General features: G+C 39.2%; 1 protein-coding gene across 4 annotated transcripts in view; it reads right to left on the reverse strand.

Moving 5' to 3' along the window:
• Positions 1-18,404, reverse strand: part of SAMD3 (sterile alpha motif domain containing 3) — a 44,125-nt gene extending 25,721 nt beyond the window's left edge. Inside the window, exons 1-5 of one of the 4 annotated variants that reach the window (XM_061427951.1) lie at positions 18,291-18,404; positions 17,694-17,793; positions 16,872-17,040; positions 13,953-14,060; positions 383-568 (exon numbers count right to left, since the gene is read on the reverse strand). In XM_061427951.1, coding sequence (XP_061283935.1) covers positions 383-568; positions 13,953-14,060; positions 16,872-17,040; positions 17,694-17,772 — 542 coding nt within the window. In that variant the 5' untranslated portion in view covers positions 17,773-17,793; positions 18,291-18,404. Of the gene's footprint in view, positions 1-382; positions 569-13,952; positions 14,061-16,871; positions 17,041-17,693; positions 17,794-18,034; positions 18,227-18,267 lie in introns of those variants that run through there. The other 3 variants (XM_061427950.1, XM_061427948.1, XM_061427949.1) reach the window with 3 other exon arrangements.
• Between the last annotated feature and the right edge of the window lie 7,165 nt (positions 18,405-25,569).

A 25,569-nucleotide genomic window follows, 5' to 3' on the forward strand; every position in this document is an offset into this window, starting at 1 on the left:
CTATGTGATAATATAAACACTCAAATAAGGGCTTTCCTGATGGCTCAGTGGTAAAGAATCCATCTGTAATGCAGGAGATACAGGAGACCTGGGTTCGGTCCCTGGGTTGGGAAGATCCCCTGGAGGAGGAAATGGCAACCCACCCCAGTATTCTCACCTGGAGAATCCCACAGACAGAGGAGCCTGGTGGGCTACAGTCCATGGGGTAACAGAAGAGTCAGACACGACTGAACAGAGCACACACATTCAAATATTGGCCAATGCTGGACTTATTATCAATCTGTCATGCAAAATCTGAAGAGAGTGGGTTCCAAATGATTTCAAGTCTATTCTGAAAACACGCCCTCTCGCAAGGCAGCAAGTCTGCCCTGTTATTACTCACAGTGAGCCTTCCAGATACTTGGTCATGTCCGCCTGGAGGAACTCAATGATCCTTATCCTCATGCTGTGATCAGGACACTTCTGTTCTGCTAGCATGCACTTGACATCATAAGGAAACTCTGGTAAGACGTAGGACTTAGTCCATTGTAAGGCTTTATTCCTTGCTAGAATGTGTCTCACATTCCTTCTGTGAAATAAAAAACACAAAGAGTGAAATTCTATTTCAAATATATGTAACTTATTAATTCTCTATACCCTGAGAGAATGGCTGGATGGCATCACTGACTCAACGGACATGAGTTTGAGTAAAGTCCAGGAGTTGGTGATGGACAGGGAGGCCTGGTGTGCTGCAGTCCATGGGGTTGCAGAGTCAGACACAATTGAATGACTGAACTGAACTGAAGTGATATGCTGAGAACTGATGATAGAAACCACATTCTTGAGATCTATATATATGAACGTCGTCAACCCATCTTCCATCCAGTCATCTATGTGCAAATGTTTAAAGGTTCATCAAGTATCTCTTGTTTTCTTTCCCTTTGCACACACACAAATACTTGTCATTCTGGAAAAAATATCATAACAACATAGGCTATAGAAGACAGTCTGAAGTTGGGAAGAATGTCAATCCATGTATCTTGAGGAGGCAATAGGTAATGCATAGTTTAAAACTGAACAAAATATCTAACTAAAAGAGAGTAAACTGCAATTCAGCAAAGCAAATAAGGCATGTGATAAAGTCTTACTTAGCATCTGATTCAGAAAATTCTTCTAATTAATTGGCTGCAAATAAAATTAATTAATTCTAATTAATGTGTTATTTATTTCACTACAATAAATAATATGGTAGAGAAGTGCAAGAGTCACTTAATGAGTCACTTTAGTTGTTCTTGGCTATTTTAATAAGGTAAACTTGGTCTCTAAATTTAAAATAAGTATTAGATATTCTGATCCTCTCAAATGAAGTTTCTACAAAAGGCTACGGAAAGTGATAGCTACAGAAAGCAGATGAGTGGTTGCCTGGGGCTTGGGGTGGGAGAGGAGACTGACTGAAAAAAGGACACCAGGGGAATTTTTTAGGGTGATGAAAGCGTTCCAAAGTGGACTGTGACAATGGCTGCACACCAGCATAAATTTACTAAAATTAACTGAGCTGTATACTTTAAGTAGGTGAATTTTAGGTTATGAAAGTTAAATCTCAGTAAGTTTGTTTATAAAATTAAATATCAGAACCACTTTAAAACCTTAAAATCAGTGATTGATCCAGTGTGTAAAAACTAAAATTTTCAAGCAAGTTACCAGAGGGAAGTGGTAGCATTCAGTCCATTTCACTAATAGGACTGATTGGGAAGGAAGTGAAGTAATAGAAGCAAGTCAAGCGGAAGACAAAGAAAGATTTCCTAAATTAACCTAAGTAGGTTAATCTTCTGGCACAAGCATGGACTACTTAGTAGCCCAAACAAAATTCAGATGAGCTTTGAAAGATCAGGTTTCCTTTAGAATTTTAGGTCATATTTTGTAAGAGACCAAGAGATATAACAAAACATGAGGAATAAAGAAATTGGAGAAAGAATTCTGCTCTCTTTTCATGATAAGATCTTTCTCCTTTTTTCCCCTTTGGCAATAACTATATTGGTGGTGAAAACAGGTCCCAGCTAAAACAAGCACACTGATAATTCAACACTTGATTCAATACAGCAACAGGCAATTCCCAGAAGAAATTTGTGCCTCAGCCCAAACTATTTTCCAATATGTTCCCCTTTTATTTCATTCATTCATTCAAGCAAATATTTATTGGGAAGGTACTAGGGGGCAATTACTCGTCTACAATCCCTATTTCCTTTCTTATTCTCTTATTTCTTTCTCCCATGATCTCTCCTTTATCTACTTAGATCAAGATTCTAAAGTAATGGCAAGTTTCATTGGCTGTATTTTGTGCCTTCCCAAGATTTTGAAAGGTGCTGTAACTGTGCAGGCATTAAATTTGGTTTCAGTACAACATTTTAACATCTATCTCCTTTTCCTATGAATTTCAAGTCTATTTAACTGCATGACCCCTTTAGACTTTTGAGGTTGCTAGTCTTATACAGTATCTCATCAATGGATAACTTCTACATTCCAATGCTATAAAATAGGTCTTGAGGCAATTTTTATCTTCTTGCTCTATATATGTCTTTTCTCTTCAACATCAGGGTAAGAACTATATATATATATCATGTTCTTATTTCTGTCAAATGCCTAGAATGTGACTAGACACATATAGGCTCAATCAACGCCAGACAGTCCATCTTGCTCCTAATTAGACAAAATCAGAGGCAACAAATTTTCCTTTTCTTTACATTAAAACAACTTAACAAGATATTTGGAAGTGAACAGAATACAAAGTATGCTAACACAAGTCAAAACTAATATTATACAGAATACTAGAATCAGAAATTAAAAACACACTCTAATTGACTGCAGATAACTGCAGGCACAATCATCACCCATTCATAAAAATATTAAAATTCAACATTTGCATTGTATTTTAAAAATATTTACTCTGAGGTTATGATTATTCATATCATTATTGAGGTAGAATTGAGCAGAACACTGTAGAAGTCAGCTCAAAGTAAGAACATGGAGCAGAAAACAATCCCAAACTAAGAGGATGCTGCTATTTCTGTTTCCACTTCAGAGTCAGTGCCCTTTAACAAGATAATATCAGAAAACAAAGATCTTTAATTCAATGGGTCACAACCCTGGGTTCATAGTACAATCACCTGGAAAGCTTTTAAAACATGTTAATGGCTAGGACTGATTCCCAGTCTAATTGAATCAGAGTCTACTGCACTAAACACTCAGTGTCTATGTAGACTTTATATTTGTCATAAAATGACACTAACAATAAACTCAAGCTGACGCATTTGATAACTATCAGTATTATTACTGCCATATGCGCCACTTTAAAAAATCATGAGGGACTTCCCTGTTGGTCCGGTGGCTAAGACTCTGTGCTCCCAGGGTATGGGGGCCAGGTTCGATCCCTGGACAAGAAACTAGATTCCACATGCCTCAATCAAGAGTTCACACGCTGCAACCAAAAGATCCACATGACGTAAGGGAGATCAAAGATCCTGCAGACCTCAACTAAGACCTGATGCAGCCAAATAAATAATAAATGTTTTTAAAAAATTATGAAATAGAGGTTCTCAGGAAGAAGCTCACTGACTGTAAAACTTTAATAAGAATGAAAAATCATCTAATTATTTTTACTCCTAAGAAACAGACAATATGGGCCTCACCTAGGATAAGGGAGATGGCCCTATGCAGAAAAGGGCCAATGGAGTTTCAGCCTGTTAAGGAAAAATCTCAACATACAGAAAACAGAAGTTGAGCCTTGGTAGGGAGCAGGAGAGACATACATGTGGGCAACGACTGCTTGTTTTATCGCCACGGTATATAACTTTTTCAATAATTAGGACAGCTCATAATATAGTCCAATTTTGCATGCCATTTTATTATCAGCTAGTATCCAATGTTTTTTTCTCAGATCCAGCCAAGATTCAAGCCTTCTAAATCTCCAGGACACACTTTGCATGTGTCAACCATTGTTTCTCTCACCCCAAATGCCCTGAGTTTCCTTTATTCTTCTAGGTTCATCTTAGGTCTTCTCCCCAGGTAGATTCTCTTCCCCTCTCTCCTGACTCTCTGGTGGTCTTCCTTGTCTAAATCCCCCACATGGCCTGGTCCAGTACTGGCCCCATGGGTACTCACCTGTATCTTGCTTTCTTACCTGTTTTGATTTCCCTAATGCCATTGTCAAACAAAACAGTTGTTCTACAGTTCTATAACCGTTCTTTAACAGGTCTAGAACTATAACTGCTACATAGTTATTTAGGAACAGTTCTATAACAAAAATGTTATATCAAGTTTCAGGAACATTTGAGAGAGATGTAAAAATATTAAATATAACATTCTATGACAGATAAACAAAGACAGTCATAAATTGCTTAAACTTGTATTTTCACACATGAAATTGACATCTTTTGAACCTTTTCAAAAGGTTCAAACAACCCACCCATGATAAAGGAACCATTGAACAGGAAGGCATCAAGCTGACATGCTAGTGGAGAGAAGTGTGATATCACTAAGTCCTCAAGTTTGAGATATGAAAATGTGTGGGACCCAGATGCAAGAGAGGCAGATCTGGCGATTGGAGTACAGTCCTCTGTTTACACAAAAGATACCTAAGAATTAGACTATGCAAACTTCATAATAATAAACCACCACTGAGAAAACCCTCCCAAAGAAGTTTTCTCACCAGGCTTTAGCTACATCCCATGTGGGTTCTTTATAGAACCAAGGGCAGAGTTCATGTCACACTCAACTGAATTCTGGTTGACTTTTGGCATCACAGTCATGAATCAGGTCTGCTACTTCTGCTAATGCTAAGTGGCTTCAGTCATGTCCGACTCTGTGCGACCCCACAGATGGCAGCCAACCAGGCTCCCCCATCCCTGGGATTCTCCAGGCAAGAACACTGGAGTGGGTTGCCATTTCCTTCTCCAATGCATGAAAGTGAAAAGTGAAAGGGAAGTCGTTCTGTCGTGTCCAACTCTTTGCAACCCCATGGACTGCAGCCTACCAGGCTCCTTCGTCCATAGGATTTTCCAGGCAAGAGTACTGGAGTGGGGTGCCATCGTGTCTACTTTCCTAAAATTTGGGCCACAAATGACACTTTTCTCTAGGGGCCCCCAGCTTGGAGATAATCTGTTACCCTGAGGGACTGTGATGCTTTTCTAGTCCTGCAAAATGGTATTGCTTTCCGGTCCTTAAGGAAGAAGAGCATGAGACAAGTGGAAGTCTTTGCTGCGAAGAACAGCCATTCTCACTACCAAGCTTGGTCTTCATATGTAAAGAACCACCTCTATCAGTAGTAGCATTCCCAGCATCGAAGGAAAAAGCAGTGACAAATACTGTGCTCTCCAGGGACTTAATGGAAAGACTGTGTTCCACAAACCTACATTCATTTTATTCTTTTCCACACAGAAACTTGCAGACTCTCTACACTGAAAATGGTATATATCAGGGTGCCCAGTTTTCTATTATCAACTTTGAAACGAAATGCCATGTAACCACATCTAAAAAGCTTCAATGTTTGGGGAACACAGAAGAAGAGAATGGAGTCAAGTAAGAGAAGGTATAGACATCTGTTTAAAGAACTTGCTGTCATCTAACTGTAGGACATGAAAGGACCTTATAATACACATCTTCAAAACAGGGATCGAAGTTCACCAAACTACAAAGTTCAACAGAAATGTTGCTTCTGTGTTATTAGGCCATACTGTGTGAATCACCTTCTTTACTTTACCTAGGCAAGACTTTCCACTGCTAAGAAAACAAAGTAAACAAGAAGTTTTTGAAAAGCCCAATAGAGAGATGCATGTCAATGAGCTAGGTGAGATGCCATCTCTGAAAATATAGAACGATGTCACAGCAAGACATGCACGGACTATGAAGGAAATGCTGTTTTCCTTCAGCTGCAGCCACGAGTAATTCAGAAAATGTTTGCACTGCAACCACCAGTAATTCAGAAAATGTTTGCTCCACATTCTCATCATTTGATATGTGCTTTTAATTTGTGTTTTATAGCTCTGGGCTATCACAGCTGCCATTTAATCTATGAAATTTCCAGAGGAATTTAGTTTCTGAAAGGCATGAGTGAACATGTAATCAAGCAGAAAGTAGAGGTAGAGATGTGGCTGGCATCAGGCACTGTGCTGTAACACAGACAGACAGACACCTCTTAAATCCCCCCTGTCCTTGGTTGCCAGTGAGAGATTCAAGGAGCCAGGAACTTCTGGGGTTTTGACTAATCAAGAAAAGAAGCATAAAATAAATACATCTTTTATTTCTCCCTGTTCTCCAATTCTTCTTGGTATTGACAGATGGTCAAAGACCCAGAAATGTGACCTTACCCTCAATATTTACACTTATTAGCATGATAGTCACAAAAACAGATCTCATAGAGCTATCATAGTCCCTCTTTTTCTTTTTTATTTCTCATTCATAAAAAGGAAAAAGTAATGAGACATTACCTATGCAGTTGTTGCAAAATGTTCAGTACTACAATTTTGTAGTTCATAATTATCAAAATCGGGTGGTTCAGGGCAGTTTTTTATTAATCCACCTGTATACTACTAGGCTTTTGAACCCTGACCTCATGTAAACAGTTTATATCCTCAGAGCATCTGCTAAATAGGGATGAGCCTGGAAAAATTCACTTTTCAAATCTGGCCCACAGTGCTGGTTTTATGTGACTTTTGGGGCCAAAAAAAGAGACTGACTTAGTCTTCCCAACTGTGTGCCATCTAGGCTGTGACTTGCCAGTTCCTCAACCATACAGCTTCATACAAATAAAAGTTTCCTAGTTCTAAGGATTCAAGCAATTTGATTTATACCAAAGTACCATTAAACCGGGTGGCTTAAGGGGCTTCCCAGGTGGCACAGTGGTAAAGAATCTGCCTGACAATGCAGGAGACGTGGGAGATGCAGTTTCGATCCCTGGTTTGAGAAGATGCCCTGGAGTAGCAAATTGCAACCCACTCCGGTAATCTTGCCTGGAAATTTTCATGGACAGAGGAGCCTGTCCATGGAAAATTTCAGGAAAATGTCCAGGAAACTTTCATGGACAGGTTACAGTTCAAGGGGTCGCAAAGAGCCAGATACATGTCAGATGTGTAGTTGATCTGACTGAGCAACTACACATACACACACGGGTGGCTTCAAGAACAAACATTAATTTCTCATGGTTACAGAGGTTGGATGTTCCAGATCAGGGTGCCAGCAAAGCTGGGTTCTTGGCAAATGTGCTCTTCCTGGTTTACAGAAGACCGTCTTCCTACTGTGTCCTTACATGCCAGAAAGAGAGCAAGTTAGCTCTCTGATCTCTTTCCTTTTTATTAAAAAATACTATTTTTTTGGCCATGACCCACAGCATGTAGGATCTTAGTTCCCTGACCAGGGATTGAAACTACACCCCCTTGCAATGGAACCATGCAGTCCTAACCACTGCACCACCAGGGAAGTCCTGTTGGCCCCTTAGCCTCTAATAAGAACACTAATTCCATCCATAAGGAGTCCATCCTCAGGGCCTAATTACTTCCCCAAAGCCCCTCCCTCCAAATACCATCATATTGGGATTAGGGTTTCAACATAATGAATTTTAGAGAGGCACAAGCCTCTATTAATCTATTGTACACCCAGAAACGCCTTGCTGCTGCTGCAAAGGCTGGTCATAAGACAACACTGGCATCACTTAGGGCACCTGTTAGTGGTGCTGGCTCTCAGGTCCCACTCCTGACTTACTAAATTAGAACTTGCATTGTAATAAGATTCCTGGATGATTTTTAATTATATTGGAGCTTGAGAAGCACTGGTGTAGGGCCCTGATCTATTTCATTTAAGTCCTCCAGGAAATTCTAATGTACAGTCACAGTTACAGAGCACTGTCCTGTCCACTGGCACAGCACAGGGGCTTCTCGCCTCCTTAACACCACCCCTCTTCATTTCCAGCAAGTCCATTTTCTCTGCCTCTATCTCTCACATTCCAAAAGCACATATTCCAAATAGAATGTCCTATTCCATTTCAGGTGCCTGTACCTTTGCACATGGTATTTGCTTTTCTGGAAATGTTCTTTTCTTCTCTTGCTCCATTTTTCTTCAGACGAAATTCAAATTATGTTTCAAATCCACCCCCCCAACCCCGCTGCCTTCAGTTTTTGAGAAGACTTCCCCAGGGGCCTTCTCCATACTTACTTCTCTAAAAGTCTCATTTATCTTTCTTTCTGTGCTGTTTCCATACCCTGTGCATTTCTATTTCTGTGTCTCTTTCTCAATATTGCGGTTATTAACTTCTGTGTCTTTCTTGTCAGAATCTGCGTTCCCCTAGGCAAGGACAAAATCGCCCCACTTTACCCACTGTCTATATCATATCTAGTTCATGGTTTATATTCAGTAGCTTTTGGACTGAACAAAAGGGAAGAAGAGACTAGAAATCAAGTTTACTTTAATCTCTCTGAAGACATCCTATGAGTTAATAAGAATGAGCAGGAGTCAGAGAGTTATTTATCAGTCACAACAGCCCAGTTTTCCCTGCAATTCCTGTTTGGCTGCATCCAGATAGCCTCCACTGAAGGAAAGTTCTGTTCTAACTTGATGAGCCAATGTTCTTCATTTTATTTCATTTGGGTCTCTGCTCAAGCAACATCCAGTCAGAAGTTGAAAGACTGCCCTGAAAACCCTCCTGAAGCTAACACACACATGCACTTACATACACTATTTCCTCTATTTGCCCCTTTTTTCTTTGCCTTATTGGCCTCATAGCACTTAAACATATTTACAGTGTAATATCATAGGTATTTATTATTTCCTCACTATTAGAACTCTGTGAGAGGGGAGGCTTGGTCTGCTCTGCTCCCCACTGTATCCTCTGTGCCTCCCAGGGCCTGGCATCCAGTAAGCACTAGGGAAATGTTTACTATGGAATGAATGAATGGACTCTGACTCAGGTGAAAAATCATTAAGTCAGTAGTTCCTAAGGTGGGTCCTGTGGTGTTAATAGATGTTACACAGAGAAAGAATTCTGGGCCAGAGAGAGGGAAATGCTTTATAGCATTTACTAGGTCACTGTACAGACTTTTGAGAGTCCTTTGGACTGCAAGGAGATCCAACCAGTCCATTCTGAAGGAGATCAGCCCTGGGTGTTCATTGGAAGGACTGATGCTGAAGCTAAAACTCCAATACTTTGACCATCTCATGCGAAGAGTTGACTCATTGGAAAAGACCCTGATGCTGGGAGGGATTGGGGGCAGGAGAAGAAGGGGATGACAGAGGATGAGATGGCTGGATGGCATCACCAACTCGATGGACATGAGTTTGGATAAACTCCGGGAGCTGGTGATGGACAGGGAGGCCTGGCGTGCTACCATTCATGGGATCGCAAAGAGTCGGACACGACTGAGCTACTGAACTGAACTGAACTGAACTGTACACTGGGAATGTCCAGTCAGGGACTAGACTTGGAAGTTAATACATCCAAAACACACAAAACTTAGGCATGGGTGTTCTATACACCTGTAGGGTAGGAGATGAGGGATGTAGCACTGCACTCTAGTTTCACTGACCTGGGATTCAGCATCTAAATGTGACAATGTATCACTTGGGTGGACTTGGTGTACTCTGAACCTCCCCTTATTATGTGATGGATAAGATACACACACAAGGGTGCTGCTCCTTATTTTAGCTGTGTATGTGGCATTGCCTACAAACAGTATGTCAAGTGTGGACCTACTGACATTTGCCCTCTTGAGCATAGGTGGGTAAGATCATTCTACAGTATTTTATAGTAGTAGCCAGACCCAGAAAAAAAAGTCATCATTAAAATAATTTTAAAACATGCGTGAAATTGTGACTAATTTATAATTACACCCAAAGGCTGAAGCAAACCATCTGCACACAAATATATTTAAAGTTCAGGGCAAGTGTTTTTAAAGTGGCATTTAGGAAACCTCTACCTGTTTATCTGATTTCATGCCTTATTAGGTACCAAAAGGGAAACAAACAGTTTCGAACAGTGTAGAGGAAAAATAAAGAACGGCATTGTAAAAGAAAAAATATCTTTCTAAAGGATCGCCAACACATGCTGAGGACAGGACCTTATAAGCTTTCCATCAAGAAAGGGCATTTAAGCAATTCAGTAAAGAGCATGGGATCACCTATCACCAAAGAAAGCTGCTTCATGTCACAGCAGCATGTGTTTCCTTGCGACTTGGAATTCATCCACTGGGACACACACATCGTGTCAAGAGTCAAAGTCATGTGAATGTCCTGCCTCTAGAGCCTTCTTTTACTTCTTGTCTGCAAATGATCTGGATGGAAAACACATGTTCCTTTTAGGGACCATAGGGGGAATTATCACAAGCATAATGACAGCCACCTTGTATGGGATTATAACAGCTGCCAGGTACCTTCACTGTTATCGTACCTGCAGGTGGGGATTCCCATCACACAATGTGCGGAGACCCACCGGACAACAAGTAACAGTCCGGATTCCCACGCCAGGTGTGTGAGATCCCACCCCAGGTGGCACTTGATCCACCATCCTTTCCCACCTCATTAAAGCACATGGCTTCGTGAAAGCCTTGTAGCCAAACATCAGCTTGCTAGCCTGTTATGTATGAGTGGCCCATAAACTCCTGGGGTTTAATTCTGTTCAAAAAATGAGCACATTTAGCAGGAATTGTATAAAAAAGGTCTAAAGAGAAATTGATGCTATTCAAATATTTATGCTGTCTTGTAAAGGTGTGTTCAGTCTTTCATTAGACCATACATCCTCATTTCAAATAAAAACTCCTATTTAGTCTCTGTTTGCCAGGTACTATGCCAAATGCTCTGCTCACAAGGGGAAAAGTGTATGGATTTTGCCCAGGTAGCACTTCTATGGAGGGAATACAGACTTTAAAGTGATTAGTTCCATTATCTAGTCTTATAAGTAAAGAAAGGGGTGTGTAAAGGATGCTACACAGTAGAAAAAGGGCTCCTTGCCTGAGCTGGAATATAAGTGGCGGGCCAGGGGGCGGTTTCCTTCAGAAAGAGGGATTTTTGAGCAGAATCTTCAATAATGAGCAGGTAGAAAAGGGAAGAGAAGAACACAGCCCGACACAGGAACTGTGCAATAGGCTCTTAAATCAACACCTGTTGAATGAATAGCACCCTGGGCAGAAGGGCAGGAGATAGGTGATTTTTAGAAAATATTTGTTTATCTGGCTGTGCCAGGTCTTAGTTCTTAATTCTGGCATGCAGGATCCTTGATACTTGTTGCCACATGAGGATTTCTTTTTGTGGTTGTGGCATATGAGCTCTGTTGCAGCATGTCGAATCCAGTTCTCCAACCAGGGATCGGATTTTAACTCACATGGCTGGATGATGGAGCCCCTCTCTGAGATAGGATGTGGGAGGGGAGAAAATCTTTTATCCCTCCCCATTTCATAGCCCTGAATAAATGGCAGAACCAGAGCAAAACTATCTAAAACAGGTACCTCTGCTTTGTCCTCATCTGCCCACACATAGCTGACTGCCCAGGAGGGGACATCTGCCCTGCACTGGAACCCCCTAGTTCCTCTTCCCCAGATACTGAAAGGCTGAGTCTGTTACCTGGGATGATCTGAGCTCTTTTCATGGGGAATGTCCTGGAGGCAGTGCTATGGTGAGCCTGCCATAGGCCAGCCAGTCTGAATGGGACAGAGTGTACGTGAATAGTAGGATAAATCCATCCTCAAAGGAAGAAGCAAGGGCATGAGGCAGATGAGGGAAGCGAAAGAGAGATGGAGATGGCCATCAGTGGCTCCATGAGAGTGAGGGACAGCTTGACCCCTGACTTTCCAGCACCAGTGTCTCTACCCCTGTCACTGGGTTCTAGCGAGTTTGTATTTCTTACACTTAAATATACACTAAAGCAAGAAACACGAGTTCAGTTTTTGGACATGTTTAACTGTGGTGCTTGTGATGAGCAGCCGGTTGGCACATAGATTAGAAGACATTTTATGATTAGAAGAAAGATATGAGACTCTGGTTTCCAAACTCTCCTATTTTTCTCCATTTCTAACACAATTCCTTTTTTTTCCTCCTCCATGCCAGACACTGTAAAGGATGAGAAATACCCTGAAGCACTGGTTGTACTTTTGATCAGCCATGTGAAAAAACAGGCATAACAATCTGACTCAGCCAGCATTGCAGGACCATATAAGAGTGGAATATCATCAGAGAGCTTAGGAAAAAGAAAGGACCCAGAGAACCTGTATAAAAGGGCATCCTCGTCTCCCACTGGTAGCAAGAAGGAAGAGGAAAGAGGTCCTCAGCAAAGTGAGCTTACTACCTGGAGCCGTGCTGAGTAGACTGTGGTACTCTGAGTGCTTTCCAGGGCTTCCTGTGCTTAGCACTGAGCAGGTGTTATCTATCTTTAGATAATGGTCCTCACAGGAGCCCTGTGACAGAAGTATTTGTGGTTATTATTCCCATTTTTCGGTTTGAATACTGATTCACAGTGGTGTCTGGGTTGGACCGCTGGGGCTAATTGTTGCTCTTCCTGTCTCTACTGAACAGTCAGAGAAGGGACTGGCAACTTTTGGCAGCTTCATGAAGGGGTAGTTGAAGACTCCCGACTGACTCCACACACCTGGAACCACATCAAAGGATGGCACTGGGAATCAACAAGCACCCATGAACAGAAAGGAGGTGAATGAAGCCACCATTAAAACATATTTACATCTTCTGAACCACAGTTCAGACCAGGAAGACCCCGGGGACCAAGCCCTACCTAGGATATTGTCTCTACCTCCTTGTTCATCACCCCCAAGTGGGAGCCAATGGCGTGAAGGAAAGTGGATTCTACCACTTAAAGAGCTGGAGCCTTTGAGCCCAGGGATGAGAGTGCAAGGTTGCAGGTGGTGGAGAGAGAAAGAGAGCAGAGAGGATGCCCAGAGACAAAGCCCATGTGCAAGAGCTCCTGATCGCAGGCGCCAGGTTTCCCTGCGCTCGCTCACGGGGCTGCTGGCGCTGGGCGGCAGGGGCTCAGGCTGCTGCCTTTGGTCCCCTGAACTCCCATGCTGATGGCAGTATATCCAGTGCTGAGGTGAGAAGAGCCCATCTGGGAAACTAGATAGAAGCCCCTGACTTCTCTAAATCTCAGTTTAACTCAGTTCACAACAAAGAGAGAATAATACTGACCTGACAGGACTGCTGCGTGGGCTAAATGAGATGATAATGGAAACTGAAACTATAAAGGATGACATTCTGGTTTGATTATCGCCGGATTATATGGTGCCAGCTGACATCTCTCCTTTCCATGACAGTACACTTAAAGAAAAGCATTTGCTCAGCAGCTGCTGAAAAGAATAGGTATCAGGGTGATGCCTGAACTGCACAGGGCAGGTGGCTGGGAAATGCTAGGTTGACTACCATGACTCTTGGACTGTATCTTACCTAAAGTCCCCCTCAGGACTTTAGTGCCACATTCCTGGGTCTGTTTCTCTAGATATATAGTTTTCCTCTGTTCCAGTGTAGCCCATATGTTGAAATACTATAGCTCATAAAACCCAGTGTAGGGATATAAGGAAATGTTTAACAAAGCAGTGCCTCCATCAGGAATGGTCAAGACTGTTAATTCAAAAAAAAAAAAAAAAGACTCCGCAAAAAGCTAATTCTATAAGACACTATTTGCAGAACAAATTCCATCTTTGTGGCTACTGCCAATCACTCTGGACAGTTTATGACAGAAAAATCATCTTTTTCCTTAACAACATGTCCTTGAGAGATGCATAATATCATCTCAAAACTTAACTTGTTCAATGCAACGATAAAAAAAATGACCTTCATCTCTTACCAAATATCTTCATCACTTGATTTACAAAAATCCCTTCCAGAAAAACAAATAGTTTCCACTTAGAAATACATTTAAACATGAAACCTCATAAAAATAAAGACAAATATTATCAATTGGCTTTAAGATGTTTAGAAGTTGTCCATCCCACCTCTGTTTCAGTACTCTGTGGTCAATTAATCCGTTATCAAGGTTGCCAGCTGGATAGAAAGATGGCATCTGCTCCCCACCACTGGCTGGACTCGAGGGCTGTTCATCCCTGTCACCAAGAAAGAAAAGGTGGGTCTAGGGTATTCAACTGTTGCTTTCATAGTGACTCTGAAGGTATAAATCAGCCCAGAGTAAACACTATGATCTGTGTCCGTTCCAAGCTCCACGTTAGAGTCATGACTAAGAGGATTGAAAGAAAAACCCTCTGGGGCCATCTCACTCACTACCAGTTTATACATGCTGGGAGGTGGATGATGCCAGTTCACTGTGCTGTTCTCACTCCTCTATCACATTTAAAGATGGTATTATTGATAATCCTTTCCTTTATGAAACAATGGTAATAACAGAATATACCTTTGTTGATTAACATTATTATTTGGCAAAAAAAATGAAACTCTATATCAGATCCTTTCTCTCTTCCCTGCCATCTAGGGGAACCTTTTATTATTTGTGGAATTTCATGATCTTTGAACCACTCTTCACTAACTCCCTCATCTTCTAAGTGATACAACTGAAAGGAAGGCAACTTGCTTACCTCCACAAGCTACTCAGTAACAGCACCCATTACCTCAGTTTTCCAACTTTCCAACTTCCTGTCCAGTGATTTTTCTACCGGCTTCAAAAAGAGCAACACAAAAGCAACTGGATATACTCCTTCCTGTTATATATTCCTGTCGTCTACCTAAGTCTGAGTTGGAGGCCAAGTATCCTGTCCATATGTGGCCTGTAAATTTTTTTTCAAAGTAACATACCAGGCAACTGTTAGCCACCAAATGAAATTTACACTCAAGTTGGAACCCATCTGTAAACTCCGATCTAGGCTGCCACTTTATAAACTCTTCAGAGTCCTAAGCATCATTTATTCTACCCACTTCATTTTACAGTTGAAACTAAGAAAAGTCAAGCAAATCTCCAAGGTTAGATGAGTAGCTAATATCAGAACAGAGATTCGTAATCCAGTTTTAATACCTAGCTTCCAGGTTCTTTTTACTACACCAAATTTCCTATCTTTATTAAGAACTTATTAAAATTATTTAACTAAATAAATAGCACATTCTTATACATTTTTTTCTATTACTATGACTCCCACATGACAATATATTTGTCAAGTGCCTACATATTTGACAATAAGCAAAAATAGCCAAAAAACATTTTTACTAACTATAACCTATAAACCTACTTGAAATTGTGATTTTGCACAAGAATAATTGAATCTGAATGTAAAACAGCACAAACCTTAGAGTCAACTATTTACTGGGTAGAATGAAGAGTCCCCACTCAGCCCCTGGAAAACCAATGTTCTAAGTCATGGTTACATTTCAAAATGGCTTTATAAACCACATTAATAATGCTTAATATTTAACAAAAGACTATATTTTAGTGTGGGAGAAGGAGGAGATATTTTCTCAAAGATTATGATACTCTGAACATCAGTGTGATTAACTTTGGAAGTAAGTATGTATTATTTTTCACAACCTAGAGATGAAGCAAAAGGAGTGTCAACATTTAATGCAATCAATCCAAGTCAGTGGTAGGACCAGGAATGATGCCCAGACTTCCTGGCAGTCCAGTTAGTCCTCATTTACTAGAGGACATTATAAACTGCTTTGCAGTGGAAAAAAAGGCTGTCAGTTTTCTTCCAAGCTGTGTCTAAGGTAACATCAAGATTCCAGTCAGCTGAGGGGAACTTCCAGCTCAAGAGTACAACTCATCCAAGAATGCTGGGAAACTACTTTGAGCTCTAGATGAGGTTTACTCCCTCCCTGTGCTGCAAAGGAGTAAAGGCATACAATGGGAACTGCATCAAAAGTCACGTATCTTTTACACAGATGTGTCAAAACAGCATTTAGAAGAAATCCCTCGAATAAATCAAATAGTAGACTCTCCAGACCAAATGTGGGCCATTCCTTCAAGCTGACTTATCCCCCTCCTTGTCCCAAATATCCAAATTCTCTAGAAACCAAATTACCTAAGTTAGAGCTCTCTAACATTGCATTGCTTATAAAAAAACAAGACAGAAACTTAAGAGTTTTACAGATATTCTGGAAAAAAAAAAAACTAAAGTAAAAACATGGAATGGATTTCATCAAACATCATAACCTTATTTTAAAAATTAATGAATAATCAGAATGTAGTAATTATTTAAACTTAGAAATCTGGCAAAAAGTTTCAAATACCAAAAATCCAAATCAGAATGATTTGGGACATAGCCTGAATGATCCTGGGACATAGATTATAAAGTGAAATTTTTAATTTTATAATTTTTGTTATCATTCCTTTTTATGGCAGAAGTCAATGATTTAAAAAAAAAATAACCTCAAAACCATCACAAATTTTTCTACAAGACTTCTCTGGGATGCTACCACAGCATTGAGTGCTCCAAGAACACTCTTGAAATCCAGTGCAGCAAAAATCTTTAGCAAATCATATTATGAAGGCCTCTAGAAGAGCATATAAATTAGTTACTGTAAGGAATCCTGGGCAAATAAGTAAATACACACATAAATAGCTTTGGGGAAAGCAAAGAAGCAGAAAAAGATGCCTTCCTCAAGTCTTAACTTTAAGACCTAAGCTCAGGAGTTCATTTCTGCCTGTGTTATATTTTAACTGCTTGTTACAGAGATTTCTATACAGGAACTTCAGGCTTATAGGTCTTCCCTAATAAATGGAGTTGGAGTTTAAAAACCTGGTGCATTAAAAGAAAAGATATCTTGATTTATAAAACTTTGCAAAAACTGTTACTGTACACACAAGCTGAAAATGGTCACAATTTTCAACAAAGTTTAAACTCCATATGCCATGCTACAGCCATCTTAGGGAAAGCACAGAATCAAAAATAAGGCCATTTATGAACACTTACTCTGCTTGTGTGACCGGGGCTGTTTCTCCAGGGGACTTCAGCTCTTGACTCTTCTGCTTATATTTTTTAATTAAATCCATTAGAACAGCCTGGTGCCCAATTTTCTTTACCAATTGCTGAACCATCCGATCATTAAGTGCTAGGAGAGCAGCCCCACTTACTTCTTCCTCTGGGAAAAAAAAGAAAAAATCTCTACCTGTCTGCTGGGTAAAATACTGTAAAACACGGCACCCTGAGCAGGCAGAATTATTTCTCATGTTAAAAGGAGCATCTAAACTTGTGCTCTGCAGTTATAAAATTATCTGTTTTTGCAAAAATAGAACACTAATATTGCATAATTCCAAATGCACGTCTGCTCCTAAGAAAGTACTGCAACATGGAGTCACAATAAAATTTTTTACATTCACATTAATGCCTCCCCTCTTCTGATTCTACCATTGTTTTCATAAGGAAAAAAAAAATCTTTTTGGAAAAGTATTCTTAATGTACCTCCCAGGCAATAATCAATACTTGTAAATCCAACACTGTACAGAGCTGCCTAAAAATGCACATCCTGGACAAAAGCAATATTAAATGTATATATCAAATGTGTATTTTAAGTAACTCAAGATTTATTTTGAGTTCTTTTTGAAATAATTAGATTTTCTCATGGATACTAGGTCAAATGCAAACTCTGCTACAGTCGGTAAAGAAATGAAAGTTTCCTAGTGTAGCAACTCCACATCAATGTTCACATGCATTAGGAAAAAAGAAATCAATGACAGAGGACACTCAATATCTCGACTGCTCAATTAACATTTTTTGAAAGTATAAACAACTCACCTTGAAACCTATGTACTAGCTCTCCTAAGTTTTTCTCCACCAGCCAACTGCAGACCTGATCAACTGACCAAGTTTCCATGGCTGTATCCTGTAAATACACCTGTAGAATAAAAAGAGGAGTCTTCAGTTTTTCTTTCTGACTGTTGTTCTTCTGTTTAATTTTAGCAATCAGCAGTCTAAGCCTTTCCTTTGCAGACTCTTTGAGACTCTCAATACTAAGCTTCTTTAAAATTATTGTTTTCCGAATACACATCTAAAAGTTGCTAATAAAACAAATACCCATTTTGAAAATGAGACCAGTTTGAACCTATTTCTTAGTCTCATTTCTCAAATTTCTTCACCTTCTCCTACTTTTTTTCCACAGGCATCCCTCAGGTTTACTAACAGACAGCTAGAGACATACAATGGTACTCAATCCTGTACCATTAACACCCAGGTTTCTTCACAAAGAAAAGAAAGGTGTGAAATTCACCACTCTAGGCTTATCAGGAAGTGGTTGACATTTACAAAAGGGGTGGGCAGGGGAGGAAGGGAGGAAGGATGGAAGGATCAGATAAAAGCCTGACAGAGATACTTAGTAAACCCAGCCTGATTAACCCCTTGCAGCTCCCAATCCAGGAGAGAGAGTTGTAACTGCTTCTGATTGCTTCCTTTTAGCAAGAGGACCAAGTAGGAGCCAAATTCTCCAGAGTCTGAATGTTTCCTTTCTTTCAATAATATTCTTACATATTCCACTCAGTTCTAGAACTTTATTGAAGACCATTATGATTCATAAAATAACTAGTACGATCTAGCACATTGATTGAAAACCTAACAAAAATTAGTTGGTAGATTCAAAATGGGAAAATGATTCAATATGTCAATAATTCTAAGTGAAAGAGGTATATTGTTTGTAAGATATATTATTTAACTATTCAGTTATACTGTCACTATTCTTTTCTAACCATTTGAAAACTTAAAACCAGTATACCTATTGCAATAATTTTTCTAATCTCCCTTAGGCAGCCCATCCTGTTTTTGTTTTTTAATAGTTCAATCCAAATGACTTAATGGACTGGAGAGAAATTGAAAAAACTTAAAACATTTAAATCTTTTTAACATTACTTTCGATTTCATTTTTCAAACCAAACGATATAGATTTCTTTGTACAGTAAGACACTGACTCTCCTATGAAAACAGAGGGAAAAGCTAATCTCACAGAAATGAAATCCCAAGGAAAGATAAAAAGAGTCATTAAATCATGTATTTAAATTTTATTGCTAGAAGTTCTCCAAATAAACATTATTGTATTTTTCATTTTTGTGTATTTGAATAAGTTACAATTTCCAGCAGTTAGAATGGTGGCAAGGGAGAATCTGATTCCCTTTCATTCTTGACAATCTGAAAAGATAACAGACTTCAAAAATAATTTTCTAAAAAACAAGGACACTTCAAAGGAATAAACCACGTTCCCATAAGTATTCATGAATACCGAGTTAAAAAATTGAAAACAAGGGTTAAATGTAGAAGAACGTCTTTCCAAATTACAGCAGTGGATTTAATTTGCTACGACAACAGTAGCCACAGAACTCCTCCCCTAGGCTAAGCAGCAATAGCAGGGTGTGAAAAGTCATTATTTGCGAGACTCTGGTGTAAATTAAAAATCACACCTTCCTGTCACACTTCTGGCTTCCTTGTGAAGAGTAGGACTTAGAAAAAAAAATAGAAAAGAAAGAAACAAGACAATTCTCTAAACTTCAAGATTAAAAGATATGCAGAAGATACTGCCCTGCAGCCATAGATGGATAAAAGGAAATTTGAAAATAGAATGAATCCTTGAAAACCCCCCTATATTTTTAAATTCCTAGATTCTGCAAAATCTGTTTCTGGGAAAAACAGAACAGTTATCAGATTATAACCTCATACAAAATAATAAGATTAAAATTAGTATAGTATAACATTTGTTTTTCTGAACGTTTCATAAAATACACTATCACTGCCTAGACAATGTAACATCTTTGAGTACAAACCTTACAACTTCCTCTCACATAAATAATGGATATATTATTTATGATCTTATGCATCATAAAGGAATAAAAGATATGTCAAAGGAGAAAAGACATATCCAGCAGCTTTATTGCACGTCCAGTATTTTCAGAAACATCTGAATATTTTGAAACGTGAGGGCAAGTATGATCATTACTTATTATAAGACACAATAGTAAAAAAAATTAATAATAGTATTCTGTTGGGATACTCCTGCCAAATAATTATCATTATTTGATTACATTATATTTCAATTAAATAAATTGATATTAAGGAATCTTATCTAACTAAAGCCAGGAAGAAGTAAGACTTTAGCTAAAGCAATCTAAATGTGGGCAAGTGTTATTTAATAAACTTGTTAAAACTCCAGAGGAAGATAATACTGCAAACCATGGATGTGGTTTATAATCTTCAAGAGCAATATAACATATAACAATATCAGCCACAAATAAACACTTTTTAAGAAAATGCAAAAACATTTGTCTCTTTCCCTTCTGTTTGCATTTTTACTTTTATTTTCCCAGAGTTAAAAAACTGAGAAAACAAAAAGATTGTTAAAAGCTTTGATGGCAGCATCTACCCTCTCTTGAATCAAGGCATCATCCTGCTCTGGGAAAGGACATCTCCTGCCATGGTTAGACTTGAAAGAACCAACCATTTAGCAAAAATTGGGTCCTGATAGTGAAAAAGAAGGAAAACCAAGAGACAAAAATTAAGGATGTGGCTGTCATATGGAGCAATGTCCAGGCAGTTCTGTTGGGCAGCAACCTTGCTTTGACACAAGCAATGATATCACTGAACTCCACTGGAGCATAATATCTCATCTGCTTTGGACTGCCATCTATTCCAAACATCACCAGACCAGGAGGAATGAAAACTGGAATAGTCAATTAGAAAACCTTGCATACCTTAGTAATCAAAACATTTACTGCCTAGATAGCTCAGAGCTAAGTAACTAAAGATAGACCAAAGAAATTAGGTGCCCTACCAAGAAGATAAGACATGTACATAACCAGAACATAGAGTCAGTTATGATGGATGCAATAAATAGAGGGCTTCCCAGGTGGCTCAGTGGTAAAGTATCCACCTGCTAATGCAGGAGATGCAGGTTCAATCCCTGGGTCAGGAAGATTGCCTGGAGAAGGAAATGGCAACCCACTCCAATATTTTTGCCTGGAAAATTCCATGTACTGAGGACCCTAGTGGGCTACAGTCCATGGGGTCGCATAGAGTTGGACATGACTGAGCACCTTCGCATGGTATAAATAGCACTAGGGGCTGAATTTTCCCATTCCCCTGGAAAGGAATGCATCTTGATTTAGAATCTGAATGAAAGATACACTTTAGATAGTGAAGAAGCCTGAAGAAATGAGATCAATTAAATGAACTAAAAATAACATGGCAGAAATAAGCAAGTTATGTTTTGGGACCTGAAAGTGACCACTCTTCCTAGAATGGTGAATATATTGTAGGGAGTAACAACGGAGAGAGTTGGAAAGATCACTGGAGAATTAGAACACTGAATTCTGAGTTTATAGATATAAGCTTTGGGAAAAAAGTCATTGTGTTTTAGAAAAATTGTTTACATAGCTGAGCCAGATGAATTACAGGAAAAGGTATTCTTTAAGTAAATTGCATATGAGAATGAATGCTTTAACTTTTACTAAACATTCATAAAGGCTTCCTTGGTGGCTCAGATAAAGAATCTGCCTGCAATGTGGGAGACCTTGGTTTGATCCCTGGGTTGGGAAGATCTCCTGGAGGAGGGCATGGCAACTCACTCCAGTATTCTTGCCTGGAGAATCCCCATGGACTAATTTTTCTTCATTTTAGAAAGATAGATATTTATGTTTATATTTATCTTTCCAAAAATTATGGGAATAAAGCTTTTAATTTTTTTCATATGTCTTGAGCAAAAGAGGAGTGAGATGTACAAAGCTAGCCAATACCAAGCAAATGAAACACACCAAAAGGAACTGTCAGTATATATTAAGTTATTGCCTATAGAATCTGGAACTGCATCACCTTAGGTCAAACAATGAACAAGGAGGGAGCACAGCTGCACCCATCAGAAGACAATTGGACTAACGATTTACTGAGCATGGCCCCGTCCACTAGAGCAAGACCCAGTTTTTCCCACATCCAGTTTCTCCCATCAATTGATGGTTTTGAACTGTGGTGTTGGAGAAGACTCTTGAGAGTCCCTTGGACTACAAGAAGATCCAACCAGTCCATCCTAAAGGACATCAGTCCTGGGTGTTCATTGGTAGGACTGATGTTGAAGCTGAAACTCCAATACTTCAGCCACCTGATGCGAAGAGCTGACTCATTTGAAAAGACCCTGATGCTAGGAAAGATTGAGGGCAGAAGGAGAAGGGGATGACAGAGGATGAGATGGCTGGATGGCATCACCGACTCAATGCACATGGGTTTGGGTGGACTCTGGGAGTTGGTGATGGACAGGGAGGCCTGGCATGCTGCAGTTCATGGGGTAGCAAAGAGTCCGACATGACTGAGTAACTGAACTGAACTGAAGTCCCTCCCATCAGGAAGCTTGCACAAGACTCTTACTCTCATCCATCACAGGGCAAACAGAAGAAGCAAGAACTACAATCCCACAGCTTCCAGAATGAAAACCACAATCACAGTAAGCTAACCAAAATGATCACATGGATTACAGCCTTGTCATGGCAAAGGGGCTTGCATAACTCAACGAAGTTATGAGCAATGCCATGCAGGGCCACTCAAGGTGGAGGGGGTCATGGTGGAGAGTTCTGACAAAACATGATCCACTGGAGAAGAGAATAGCAAACCACTCCAGTATTCTCGCCTTGAGAACCCCAAACGTTAAGCAAAGCCAGATGAGATTGCCATTTCAAAAATATGTATTTATTTATTTGGCTGTACCAGGCCTAGTTGAAGCATGTGGGATCTTTAGTTGCAGCACGTGGAATCTAATTCCCTGAACAGGGATCAAACCCAGGACCACAGCACTAAAAGCATGGAATCTTAGCCACTGGACAACCAAGGAAGTCCCCAAAATGTCAATTTTGTACATACAAGAACCTAAAATCAATAATTCCTTATAGTGGAACTTATAGGTTGACTCTTGATTTTGTGAAAACTATTAGTAAGTGTTGGTTGATTCCTTTTGTTCAGCAAGACTTATCAGAGGTCTCTGTGATTCATACCACCTCTGAACTTTGAGAAAGAAAAGTGGTGAGCACAATAATAGTCACTTTAAGGAAAAAAGTTTCTTTTTACACTTGTAAGGAAACTAAACAGCAATCTATCTGGGAGAGTTAATTAAATTAATGAACAAAAATAGCAATGAGCCAGAGTTAGAGGTCTTTGGGGATGTCTGGGTGACAAACACCCAGTCTTTTGGCTTTTGAGTCAGACTTCTGGGGCATCCTTGCCTCTGGTTAGCTGACTGTCAAAGCTGATGATCAACAACATGAACTACATTCTCTGGATTCTTGCCAGAGATGGTAGCTGTGAGCTGTGTTGTCAACTTCTGTCAAAATCTGAATCTGTAACTGAGAAGATTTGATAGATGTCAACCCTTCCAGAATTAATCTATAAATTCCAATTAATATTTAAATGTGTTTGTGTTTTAACTTACTATGGTTCTGGTACTGGATAAATACATAAAAGAGATAGAAATGCTTGGCAAAGGGACATGTACTACCAAATATTCAAAAGTAGTTTTAAATTATAATAAGTATAAAAGCATGGTATTACTGAAACAGAATAGAAACCTGGAAACAGAAATATATGGAAGTGTTAAAAAGATGTTACACTGTTGGTAGGAATGCAAACTAGTACAGCCACTATGGAGAACAGTGTGGAGATTCCTTAAAAAACTGGAAATAGAACTACCTTATGATCCAGCAATCCCACTGCTGGGCATACACACTGAGGAAACCAGAAGGGAAAGAGACACGTGTACCCCAATGTTCATCGCAGCACTGTTTATAATAGCCAGGACATGGAAGCAACCTAGATGTCCATCAGCAGATGAATGGATAAGAAAGCTGTGGTACATATACACAATGGAGTATTACTCAGACATTAAAAAGAATACATTTGAATCAGTTCTAATGAGGTGGATGAAACTGGAGCCTATTATACAGAGTGAAGTAAGCCAGAAAGAAAAACACCAATACAGTATACTAACGCATATATATGGAATTTAGAAAGATGCTAACAATAACCCTGTGTACGAGACAGCAAAAGAGACACTGATGTACAGAACAGTCTTATGGACTCTGTGGGAGAGGGAGAGGGTGGGAAGATTTGGGAGAATGGCATTGAAGCATATATAATATCATGTGTGAAACGAGTTGCCAGTCCAGGTTCGATGCACGATACTGGATGCTTGGGGCTGGTGCACTGGGACGACCCAGAGGGATGGTATGGGGAGGGAGGAGGGAGGAGGGTTCAGGATGGGGAACATGTATACCTGTGGTGGATTCATTTCAATATTTGGCAAAACTAACACAATACTGTAAAGTTTAAAAATAAAATAAAATTTAAAAAAAAAAGATGTTTTTTTCAAATTGGTGGTGAAAGAAGTGACCATTCCACAAATTTTGTTAGGACACTACCTCGTATCACCTACAAAATAAATTCCTCAGATAGATAAATAATTATTTCAATCATATTTTCTGATCACAATGTAGTAAGATTAGATGTCAACCATCTAATAGTTTTATAGTTTTTTTTAAAAAAAAACTATTAAAAATACAAACTAAACAACATGCTTCTGAATAACCAACAGATCACAGAAGAAATCAAAAAGGAAATCAAGATATGCATAGAAACAAATGCAAAAGAAAGCATGACAACCCCAAACCTATGGGATTCAGTAAAAGCAGTGCTAAGAGGGAGGTTCATAGCAATACAAGCCTACCTCAAGAAACAAGAGAAACATCAAATAAACAACCTAACTTTATACCTAAAGCATCTAGAAAAAGAAGAAAAGAAGAACCCCAAAGTTAGTAGAAGGAAAGACATCATAAAAATCGGAGCAGAAATAAATGAAAAATAAATGAAGGGGACTATAGCAAAAATCAACAAAAGTAAAAGCTGGTTCTTTGAGAAGATAAATAAAATAGACAAACTGTTAGCTAGACTCATCAATAAAAAAAAGAAGAATCAAATCAATAAAATTAGAAATGAAAATGGAGAAATCACAACAGACAACACAGAAATACAAAAGATCATAAGAGACTACTATGAGCAATTATATGCCAATAAAATGGACAATTTGGAAGAAATGGACAAATTCTTAGAAAAGCATAACCTTCCAAAACTGAACCAGGAAGAAATAAAAAATCTTAACAGACCCATCACAAGCACAGAAATCGAAGCTGTAATAAAAAATCTTCCAACAAAAAAAACCCAGGACCAGATGGCTTCACAGGTGAATTCTACCAAAAATTTAGAGATGAGCTAACACTTATCCTACTCGAACTCTTCCAGAAAATTTCAGAAGAAGGTAAACTCCCAAACTCATTCTATGAGGCCACCATCACCCTAATACCAAAACCAAAGATGCCACAAAAAAAGAAAACTACAAGCCAATATCACTGATGAACATAGAAGCAAAAATCCTCAACAAAATTCTAGTGAACAGAATCCAACAACATATTAAAAAGATCATACATCATGACCAAGTGGGCTTTATCCCAGGGATGCAAGGATTCTTCAATATTTACAAATCAATCTATGTGATACACCATATTAACAAATTGAAAGATAAAAACCAATAGATGCAGAGAAAGCCTTTGACAAAATTCAACACCCATTTGTGATAAAAATTCTCCAGAAAGCAGGCATAGAAGGA

The sequence above is a fragment of the Bos javanicus genome, chromosome 9 (assembly GCF_032452875.1).
Source record: "Bos javanicus breed banteng chromosome 9, ARS-OSU_banteng_1.0, whole genome shotgun sequence".
NCBI classification, from domain to species: Eukaryota; Metazoa; Chordata; class Mammalia; order Artiodactyla; family Bovidae; genus Bos; species Bos javanicus.